Source organism: Sturnira hondurensis, unplaced genomic scaffold, assembly GCF_014824575.4.
Source record: "Sturnira hondurensis isolate 20B ecotype Veracruz unplaced genomic scaffold, ASM1482457v3 Scaffold0004322, whole genome shotgun sequence".
In the NCBI taxonomy this organism is placed as follows: Eukaryota; Metazoa; Chordata; class Mammalia; order Chiroptera; family Phyllostomidae; genus Sturnira; species Sturnira hondurensis.
In genome coordinates, this window is record NW_028076953.1 from 3,244,831 (window position 1) to 3,256,830 (window position 12,000).

General features: G+C 38.1%; 1 protein-coding gene across 8 annotated transcripts in view; it reads right to left on the minus strand.

Moving 5' to 3' along the window:
- The window catches only part of EVI5 (ecotropic viral integration site 5), a 251,238-nt gene that overhangs the window by 160,771 nt on the left and 78,467 nt on the right, over positions 1-12,000 (minus strand). For all 8 annotated transcript variants that reach the window (XM_037045491.1, XM_037045497.1, XM_037045494.1 and 5 more), the window contains exon 2: positions 99-328. In XM_037045491.1, the coding sequence (XP_036901386.1) occupies positions 99-328 (230 nt within the window). The remainder of the gene's footprint in view (positions 1-98; positions 329-12,000) is intronic.

The following is a 12,000-nucleotide window of genomic DNA, read 5'->3' on the forward strand; positions in this document are numbered from 1 at the left end:
TGTGAATATTTAAAATTTTGATTATGGTATATATACATATGTGAATGGATGTGGTTGTATGATAACTGAAGAGAGAAAAGCCAAGCAACTTCACTCACCTATTTTGTTCCTCCAGTTTGGCCAGGAGTTCTAAGTCATCTGGACTCAACTGTGATGGGGAGGAGGGTGAAAGGGCCGGCGTCGACAATGTGGTGGATGAGGATGTCGTGTGTAATGAAGCAGATGGACTTGCCACCTGACTTGCCATCTGACTGACAGTGTACGATACTGTGTTCTTCACCCATGAGAGAGTAGAACTCAGCTTTTCTGCAACCTTGTCTGTCGCCACCTAAGGATAAAAATAAAAGTTACATGTATTTTAATTAATTTGTATTTAGTTCTTGGTATTCATTACCAAGAACTTGATAATATTAACTTTTACCTGATAATCACCATCAAGTTACTCTCTTTGTGGTGGTAAAAGTAAAACCTGTTTTAGTAATAATTATCCTAAATAACATCCAGCTTTTGGAATGTTTCAGTTCCACAGCATGAACCAACTAAAAGTGTTTTCCAAAATACAGGTTAAAATCCATCAGGGAGTGATAAAACCAACTTCATAGGTAACACTAGGATTTTTTAAAAATAGAACAGAGCATGTTAATATAAAGATACATTATATTATGAAAATTCTCTTTCAGTTACAAGTATTAGTACCCAGTTGGGGGCATTCAAGAAGCAACAGATCAATGTTTCTCTCCCCATCAATGTTTCTCTCCCTCTTTCTCCTTCCCTTCCCCTCTCTCTAAAAAATTAATAGAATATTTTTTAAAACCCCACTATTACATACACACAAATAAAAATCGTACCCATACTATCTTGGCAGATACTATTATCCCTTCAGGTTGTCCTAGGCTTCCTCACCTCAATACACACAGAACTCTCTCTATACCCCTACACCCACTTCCACCGTGTCAACTCAACAGGACAATTCAATGTAGGGAAAGGATAGTATGGAAAAGATATTCTAAGGTCATAGTTATGCAACTTAATGGGAAGCTGAACCTGCAAAGACAAAGATTTAATTACAAGTGCTGAATAGGAGCAAAAGTTTAATTAACCTAGGGATAACTTTATTTCTTTTCATTTTCAATAACTTTCCCCTTTCAGAACTTAGTTCCCTTGGGAATGGTATTATACAGGAGATCAGAGGGTGCTTACTACTGAGGCCTGTCCCCAATAAAGGCAAGATAAGTATGAGACCCAGGGAAAAGAACCTTGGGGCAGATCATTTAGACTTCCTGGTAAAAGAAATCCTCATCAGGGCAAAAGACCAGATAGGAACCATGGAATAATTTAGCCAGAACTACCGTTATGCCAGGAAATGGTCGGCGCCATAGAAGACAAGATCGCCTACTGTGATTCGTTACCCTACTGATTTTTTCTACACAGTTACAACTACAAATTCAAATATGAAGGTGGCACTAATTTGTATCTCAAGTGTACACTATATTTTAAGACAGAAGACTTATGTAAAATTTATAGAAAAATGTTACTTTTTACTAATATCATTAATTTCAAAAATACATATAACTTTCAAGAATTAGCGCTTTCAATTTGCATTATATAAAAGTCCTCTGCTCAAGATAATTGCAGCAAAGGCAAAATTATTATTAAAACATTTTAATTTGTTATTTATTAAAACAAATAAATGTATCATACCCCTTCTGCATAATGTAGCAACCGGCTTCCATTTACAGTTAGAATGACCAGGGGCACAGTCCTGGCACCCTTTCGACCTTGCTAATACAAGATTTAGCCTTAACTATGGAAGAAAGCTCAACAACCCATCTTTAAATTTTAAACTCTTAAATATAACTGGAGCATTTAATTGCAGTTGCACTTTAATAAAGTTTAATATCCATAGTACTAGAAATCCCACGGGACTGAATTATTTTTTATATATCATCATATCCCATTTTTCCTCTACTTTTCCAAATCCCCACTCTGCTGTCTCTAAGCCTCTTTTCCTTCATCCTATGGTAAACTGAGGTCATGAAGACATAATAAATCTCACAATGCGATTATGTCACAAAGTTCCTATCCACCTCACAGAGGTGTTATGAAATTATTTTTAACCATTAACATACTTTGAAAAGGTTAAAACATTATTAGAAGGGCTTAGTAATCAGACACAAAAAACATTTAGTGTGTAATTCCATGTCCAGAACAGGCAAATTCAGAGACAGAAATTAGATTGGTGGTTCGAGGGGACAAAGAGCAGGAGAGTGACTGCTAAGGGGTGTGGGTTTCTTTGTGGAGTGATGGAAATGTTCTGGGATTGGACTGTAGTCATGGTTATACAACCTTGTGAACATACCAAATGCCACCAAACTGTACACTTTAAAGGAGTGAATTCTATGGTATGTGAATTCTATCTCAATTTTAAAAGGGTTTAGTCAACCTGAAAAAGCTACATAATGTATGGTCCAACTATATGACATTCTGGAAAAAAGCAAAACTACGGAGACAGCAAAAAAGAATCAGTGGGTGCCAAGAGTGCGGGAGAGGGGAGGAGCAAACAGGCAGAACACAGAGGATTTTCACGGCAGTGAAAGGACTCTCTCTGATACCGTAATGATGAATACTCTGTCACTATACATTTGTCCAAACCCACAGAATGTACAACGCCAAGAGTAAATGGTAACATAAACTAGGGACTGTGGGTGATTATGATGGGTCAATGAAGGTTCATCAATTGTATCACATGTACCACACCAGCAGAGGATGCTGATAACATTTGGGGGCAGGGGTGGCGGCAGTGGCAGGGAAATCTCTGTACTTTCCACTCAATTTTGTTGTGAATATAAAACTTCTCTAAACAAGTAAAATCTTAATAATGCAATAAATATAAAGTTTAGTAAAAGGCTTAGATACTACTGCAATATTTGAATATCTCCCATGAGAAAAAAATCATGGTTCCTTTATTACTTTCTATGTTATCAGAACTTACAAGGATACTCTTGACTACCAAAGGCCTGCTTTGAAAGATTCCAATTTCCAATCCAAAATCTAAAACAGTTTAAAGGAGGTGTAGTGTTTTCCCCATTTCAAAAGTGAAGAAATGGTGACACAGAGAAGTTATATAGCTTTATATAAGGTCAGAAAGCTAATAGGACTCAAACAGAAACAGTCTGGTTTAAGATTCTTTCTCCTTAACTATTATCATGAGTGGGCAAGACCAAAACCTGGCAATGGATGTGGTCACTAATGACCTTAGTGAGTCCATTTCCCCATGAAAAAAAGCAGATGCCAGATTATAATAGACTGAGGAGCATATGAGAGACAAAGAATTAGGAACTGCACAGTATTGCCATTCACCACTATGACCTTTATTTTTGAGACATCTTTTTTTTTCAAATATTTTATTTATTTATCTTTAGAGGGGAAGGGAAGGAGAGAGGAAGGAAACATCAATGTATGGTTGCTTCTCATGCATCCCCTGCAGGGAACTGGCCCCTGCTGGAAACTGGCCTGCAACCCAAGCATGTGCCCTGACTGGGAATCGAACCGCGATCGTCTGGTTCGCAGGCCCGCGCTCAATCCACTGAGCTACACCAGCCAGGGCTATTTTTGAGACATCTTGATTCAAACTGTTTCCTAAAGGCTGAAGTTTCCAGAAAGTTGGTCAGGGTTTTACTGTACATCAAAACTTTCTTTCTAAACATGCCTTCAAACAGATATTAATTTCATTTGATTTTATTTTTTAAAAAAAAGAAAAACACCCTCTGTTGGTTGGCTCATTGTCCCATAAACCGAAAAGTCACCAGTTCAATTCCCAGTCAGGGCACATTCCTCGGTTGCAGGCCAGGTTCCCAGTTGGGAGTGTGCATGACGCAACCAATTGATGTTCCCCTCTCACACCAGTGTTTCTTTCTCTCTCTCTCTTTCTCTCTCTCTCTCCCTTCCCCCCTCCATAAAATCAATGAGCATGTCCTTGGGTGAAGATAGATAGATACATAGATACATAGATAGATAAGAAGAAAAACCTGGCACACTTCAGATTAATAAGCTGTGATGGTTATATATATATTTATCATGGTTATATACATATTTATCATTAGCTTCTTTTATATCAAGGCTGATTCAACAATTTAGCATTGTATTTTTTCTTAGGCTTTTCACATTACTTAATATTAACTCACTTAATGCTCAAAATTCTGTAGGACAGGTAATGTCTTCATTTCAGAGATAAGAAATCCAAGGTCAAGATCCTTTCAAAGACTTACCTCTTAATTCAAAATGGATCAAAGACCTAAACATAAGAACCAAAACTATAAAACTCTAAGAATAAAACACGGGAAAGGCTTTACAACAATGATTTGGCAATGATTCCTTGAATACGACACCAAAAGCACAAAAGAGAATTTCATCAGAATTAAAACTTTTGTTCATCAAAGGACACTAACAACAGATTGAAGAGGCAACCCACAGAATGGAAGAAAGTACTGGCCAATCATGAATCTGTCAAGGGAGTATATCCAAAATACATGGAGAACCAAAATCAACAATAAAAACAACTTGAACAACCAATTAAAAAAATGGGCAAAGGACCAGAACAGAGATTTCTCCAAAGATATATAAATGGCCAATAAATAATATAAGCATACAAAAAAAGATGCTCAACACCACTAAATAGGGAAAGGCAAATCAAAGTCACAATGAAATACCACTTCACACACATCAGGATTGCTATTATTAAAAAGACAAAACAAAAACAGAAAATAACAAGTGCTGGCATTGCTTGCAAGAATGTAAAATGGTGCAGCTGCTATGGAAAATAGTATGACACTTCCTCGAAAAATTAAACATAATTACCAAAGGATCCAGTGATTCTACTTCTGAGTATATACCCCAAATCACTAAAAGCAGGACTTTGAAGAGATATTTGTACACTGAAGTGCATAGCAGAATTATGGAACTTCTGACATATGCTACAACATGAATGAACCCTGAAGACATCAGATTGAGTAAAGTAAACCAAACACAGAATGACAAATACTGTGTGATTCCTTTTATATGAAGTACCCAGAGTAGTCAAATTCATGGAGACATAAAGTAGAAGGATGGTTGCCAGGGGAGGGCGAAATAGAGAGTTTAATGGGTACTTTGCAGATGGATGATGATAATAGTTGTGCAATAATGTGAATGTACTTAATGCCACTGAACTGTACACTTGAAAATCGTAAATCTGCCCTGACTGGTGTGGCTCAGTAGACTGAGTGCTGGCCTGTGAATCGGAAGGTCACTGGTTCGATTCCCAGTCAGGGCACAAGCCTGGGCTGCAGACCAGGTCCCCGCTTGGGAGTGTGCGAGAGGCAACCTGATTGATGTTTCTCTTATAGTGATGTTTCTTTCCTTCTCTTCCTTCCTTCCTTCCCCTCTCTAAAAATACAGAAAATGTTTTTTAAAAACAAAAATAAAAATAAAATTTTAAAAACAGTAAATCTTATATTTTACAATTAATTTTTTTAAATTTACTTCTTCATTCCTTAGACAACTAACCCTTGAACAACACCTCTGAACTGCAAGCATCCATTTGAGCATGGATTTTTTCAATAAATATATACAGTCAGTCCTTTATATTCCCAGGGTTTTGCATCCGTGAATTCAACAAGGATCAAAAACAGTATTTTCAATCCTCTGATACAAAGAGCAGACTGTATGTACTGTTCCATGCCATTTTATGTAATAGACTTGAGCATCTGTGAATCTTGGTATCTATCTACTTTAACATCAACAACCTATGGTATATGTGTCATATTACCCTTATATTGTATATCACTAACCATTTAGATATATTGCCTCTTAGTTCCTTAAGAAATACAAGATTGTTTCACATATATTCATATTGTCATCCAAAAACAATATAATAGGTCAAAGATACCACTCTACTTTTCATGAATCTTCTTGATGATTTAAGAACAAGGCTATGTGAATAGTAGGTACTCCCTTAATAACTTTTTATTTTGATTGTTAAATAGCACATTTCAATGAATACAACTCCTATTCGAATTTTCTTTTGCAGCTATATACACTAGCAATTTTTGATGTTTTATATTCACCAAAAAATGTTAACATATAGACTAGGCTAACGGCTATTAAAACAACCCCTCCTGCTAAGTTTTTGTTGGTTATAAAAAAAAGTATAGATGAGCAACATAAGTAGATATCACTACCAGATGCAAACAGGGCAGGGGAAAGGGAGCTACAGAATAATTTTTGCAACATCTCTGCAGCAAACTGTCTTTTCCAAATATGGCCTGTATTAGTTTCACAAGACCTTTGGTGGTTTGCCAGCGTTTCTTAACATTCCCTAGCTTGTAGCTGCAGCACTTGAAGCCCTTCTCTCTGCCTCCTTTGTCACATGGCATTTGCAGGTCAGGTGTCTATGGCTTCTCCTCAGACTATCTTTACAACAATCCTATTTCCAAAAAAGGTCACAGTAAGTGATCCTGGGGGTTAGGGCTTTGACATACCTTTTGAGGGGGACAGAATTCAGCCCATAACATAACCACATTCCTATCTCACATCTTCCCATTGAGTGGCAGAATCTATGTCCCCTCCTTTCGAATCTGAGCAGAACTTTCTGACTGCCTTAACTCTACAGTGTTTGTCAAAAGTGATTACCAAGGCTCATTCTTAGAACCCAACCTCCAAGCTGTTAAGAAGTCTAAACAAGCCCACACAGAAACCACGTGGAAAGACCAAGTGTGGATATTCTGGCTAAACAGTCCAGCTGAGGGCCCAGCATCAACCACCAGACATAAATGTGAACACACCATCCCAGCCCCTACATAAAGAGCCAACACCAAGACTGAGAGTCTTCCCAGCTTTTCAGACTCACAGGTATTACAAAGCGGAGTCAAACCCTCCTCCTTATGTTCTGTCTAATTTCTGAACCACGAAATCTATGGATATGCTTAAATAATTGTTCTAAGCCACTAAGACTTAATGGTGGTTTGTCACACAGCTATAGTAACTGGAACACTATCATTATCTCACAAAACAAAATGAAATACTGTTTTCCACAGTGGCCGTCCCAATCTCCATTCCCACCAACTGTGCAAAAAGGGCCCCTCTTTCTCCACATCCTCACCAGCACTTGTTGTTTGTACATTTATTGATGATAGCTACTCTGATGGGTGTGAGGTGATACCTCATTGTGGTTCTAATTTACATTTCTCTGATGATTAGTGACACTGAGCATCTTTTTATATGTTTTGGGGCCATCTCTATGTCTTCTTTGGAGATATGTCTATTGAATTTTATAGTTTTTCTCATGTAGACCATGTACATATTTTGTTAGATTTATATCTAAATATTTCATTTTCTGAAGGGTTATTATAAATGGTATTGTGTTTTTAATTTCAAATTCCACTTGTCCATTGCTGATATGTAGGAAATCAACTGACTTTGGGTATCATAACCTTTTTTCCTATAACCCTACTATAATCGATTGTAAGTTCCAGAAGAGCTTTTTAATTTAACCTTTCATATTTTCTACATAGCCAATCATGTCATGTGAACAAAGAGTTTTATTTTTCCCCTTTCCAATCTGTATACCTTTCATTTCTTTTACTTATCTTACTTCACTAACTGGGACTTCCAGTATGATATTAAAACACAGTGGTGATAGGAAATGTCTTGCCTTATTTCTGATCTTAGTGGAAAAGCTTCAAGTTTCTCATTGTTGAGTATGATGCTAACTCCATATTTGTATAGGAGGATGGACTCCCCCCAAATGGAACTGTCTTCTAGGGGGTGCCCCTTGTAGTACAGGCTTCCCCGACTAGGTGAAGTGTTCTAGGAACCCATCTGTATCAGTGCACTAGCTGGTGGTGTTGTGGAGAGCCTGTATTCGGCTTCAGCACATTTTTTTTTAAGACTCTTTCAAAGTGTTTGCCCATTTCATGATTGGTGATTTATAAGCATACCTACCCAAATTGCACCAAGCATTCAGCAGTTTTTGACCAAAAATGGCTGACCCACCTTCCCTATTCACTTGATCTCACCCTAAGCCACTTTTCTTTTGTTTCCCCAGAGATGAAAAAAGTCCTCAAAGGGAAATGTTTTACCAACGTGGAGGAGGTGAAACAAAAAGAAGGCAGAAGCATTAAAAGGCATTGAAATCAACAAGTTCAAATGCTGTTTGGAGTAGTGGAAAAACGTCTCAATAGGTATATTGCATCAAATGGAGAGTACTTTGAAGGTGACTGCAGTTTAACCATGTAATAATACACAATATTTTATAAATAAATTTGGGGGCTTTTTGCCCCCCCTTGAATATTCTTTATAAAGTTGAAAGAGTTCCCCTCTCTTCTAGTTTGCTGAGTTTTTATTATGAATGGGTGTTGGATTTTTACCAAATCCTTTTCTGCATCTATTGATCACATGATTTTTTTTCTTTAACCTGTTATGTAATGGACTGATCAATTTTTCAAAAATTTAAACCAGCCTTTCATAACTGACATAAATCCCACTTGGCCATGAAATGTCATTCCTTTTATACTTTGTTGGACTCAATTTGCTAATATTTTGTTGAGAGCTTTGTATCTCCCATGTTCATAAGAGATTTAGGCCTGTACATTTTTTTCCTTATAATGTCTTTGTCTGGTTTTGGTATTAGGGTAATGTTGACCTCACAGAATGAGTTAGAAGTATTTCTTCTGTCTTCTGAAAGAGATTGTACAGAACTGGTAAAATTTCTTCCAAAGTGTTTGGTAGAATTCACTAGTGAATTCATCTGGGTCTAGTGCTTTCTATTCTGAAAGGTTAATTTCTAATTCAATTTCTTTAGTAGATACAGACCTATTGAGGTTGTCTATTTATTGTGTGAGTTTTGGCAGATTGTTTCTTTCAAGGAATTGGTTTTATGGTCCAAAATGTGGCTATCATGGTGAAGGTTCCATGTGAGCTTGAGAAGAATGTGTACTCTACTGTTGCTGGATCAAGTTACCCATAAATGTCCATTATATCCAGCTGATTGATGGTGTTGTGAGTGCAGTAATGTCCTGTCTGCTGAATCTGTCCATTTTTGATGGAGGGTATTTATCTTCACTTATAATAGTGGATTAATACATTTATCCTTGCAGTTCTATCAGTTTTATTTTTTCCTCATCCTAGGACATTGTTTTCATTGCTTTTATAGAGTGACGGAGAGAGAGGATGAAACATCAATGTGAGAGAGAAGCACTGATTGGTTGCCTTCCATACACACCCAGAATGGGGATCGGACCCAGTTAGGTAGGTGGCCTAACTGGGAATTGAACCTGGAAACTGTTCAGTTACAGGACTATACTCCAACCAACTGAGCCACACTAGCCAGGGCAGTTCTATCAGTTTTTGCCTCATTTAGTATGATGTTCTGATTTAGGTACATACACATTAAGGACTATTGTATCTTCTTGGAAAATTGACCCTTTATCATTATGTAATTCCCCTATTTATCCCTCATAACATTCTTTGGTCTGAAATCTTCTCTGATACCAATATAGCTACTCCTGCTTTCTTTCAATTACTGTTAGCAATGGTATGCTTTTTATGTCTTTCTCCATCAATTTATTTTTAGTGTATATGTATTCTTATAAAATAAACTTCCTGTAGACAACATAGTTGGACCTTATTTTCTGATCCACCCTAACAAACTTTTAATTTGTGCATTTAGACCACTGATGTTCAAAGTGCTTACTGATATAGGTAGATGAGTATCTCTACCACACTCATTATTATTTTCTATTTGTTGCCCATGTTCTTTGTTCCTATATTTGTCTTCCACCCTTATTGTTCCAGCCTCTTTTGGTTTTAAATTGAGCATTTTATATTATTCTACTTTTTCACCTTTCTTAGTATATCAATTGTACAGTACCCTCCCTTATCCACCATGTCCCTTTTCATGGTTTCAGTTACTCCTGGTCACGTAGAGTCTGAAAATATGAAATGGATATCCCCCAAATTAACAATTTCTAATAAATTGTGTGCCATTCTGAGTAGTTCAATGAAATTTTGCACTATCCCACTTCATCCCACTTGTGATGTGAATCATCCCTTTGTGTATGCTGTCTGCCCATTAGTCACTTAGTAGTTGTCTGGGTTACCATATCGACTGTTGCAGTATTACACTGTTTATGGTTAAAGTAACCCTGACAGCAACCTAACAGTATGCTAGAATGCCTACATCATTCACCTCATTTCATTGCATCAAACAGGCACTGTATCATCTTACATCTTGATAAGAAAGGTGAATACAGTACAGTAAGATATTTTGAGAGACAGCATTCACATACTTTTATTATAATGTATTGTTTTAATTGTTCGACTTCATTATTAGTTGCTGTTGTTAAACTCTTACTATGTCTGATTTATAAGTTAAACTTTATCACAGGTATATATATCATAGAATATATAGGGTTCAGTACTATCCAGAGTTTCAGGCATCCACTGGAGGTCTTGAAAAACATTCCCCTTGGATAAGGGGGGACCACTGTATTTCTCTATTTTACTTTTCTTCGTGGTTGCCCTAGAGTGTGCAATATGCAATTACAGCTACTCAAAATCCTACTTTCTAATAGAAATATACCACTTCACAGGTAGTGTGAGTGCTATATAATAAAATAATCATAAATCCTTCCCCTCAATCATCCCTTGTACAATTACTGTCATTCATTTCACTTACACACATCAGTATACACATACACATAAGCATACATAATCAAACACACTGTCGATACTGTTTTAAGGAAACTATTATCTGTTAGCTCGATTTAAAATAAGAAAAATAGGAGGACTTCTGCCAAGATGGAGGCATAGGTGGAAACACGGTGCCTTCTCCCACAACCAAGTTTGAATACAACTAAGGTTTGGAGAAACAAAGAAACAGCCAAAGGACAGAAAATCGAATTATACTGAAGTCCGACTACATCTAACCATTCAACGGGGACAGTAAGAGGGGCGGAGCCAGCAGCGAGCAGGGTCGGGCAGGACAGGGCCCCCAACCTAGGCGCGCAGACAGCCCGGAACCAGTTGGGGTGCGGGGTGGACTGATCGCGGTCGCACATTCGCACACAGTGAGACGGACCACACAGGCGCCAGGGGGTGAGGGCTCACGGAGGAGGCACACTCGCGTGCAGTGGGACGAAACTCGTGGGCCCAGTGACGGCAGCGGCTGCGGCACCGGCGGCAGGCAGCAGACGGGACGCCATAGTCTCTATTTGACCCCGCCCCCACATAGAACGTCATAACCCAGCGACTTAGTTGCCCTGTGCTAGTAAACACCTTAGGGCTCTGATCCTGCTACGTAACAGGCAGGAACAGCCCAAAAGATGGCGCAAGAAGAACTCAAAGTCCCAGAGCCGATAACTCTCAGCGACCGAGAAATTGCCAGCCTCTCAGACGCACAATTCAAGACACTGTTTATCAGAATGCCAACAGAACTGGTTGATTATAGTCAAAAATTAGAGGAACATAGTCACAAATTAGAGGAACATATGAAGGCTAAACTAATTGAAATGAAGGGAGATGTCCAGGAAACAAATAGTGATGGAAAGGAAACTGGGACTCAAATCCAGGGAGTGGACCAGAAGGAAGAACGAAACATCCAACCAGAAAAGAATGAAGAAACAAGAATTCAAAAAATGAGGAGAGGCTTAGGAACCTCCAGGACATCTTTAAACGTTCCAACATCCGGATTATAGGGGTACCAGAAGGGGAAAAGGAACAGCCATGAGTGGAAAACTTATTTGAACAAATAATAAAGGAGAACTTCCCCAGTCTGGCAAAGGAAATAGACTTCCAGGAAATCCAGGAAGCTCAGAGAGTCCCAAAGAAGTTGGACCCAAGAAGGAACACACCAAGGCACATCATCATTACATTAGCCAAGATTAAAATGAAGGAGAGAATCCTAGAAGCAGCAAGAGATAAGGGGACAGTCACCTACAAAGGAGTTCCCATCAGACTGTCAGC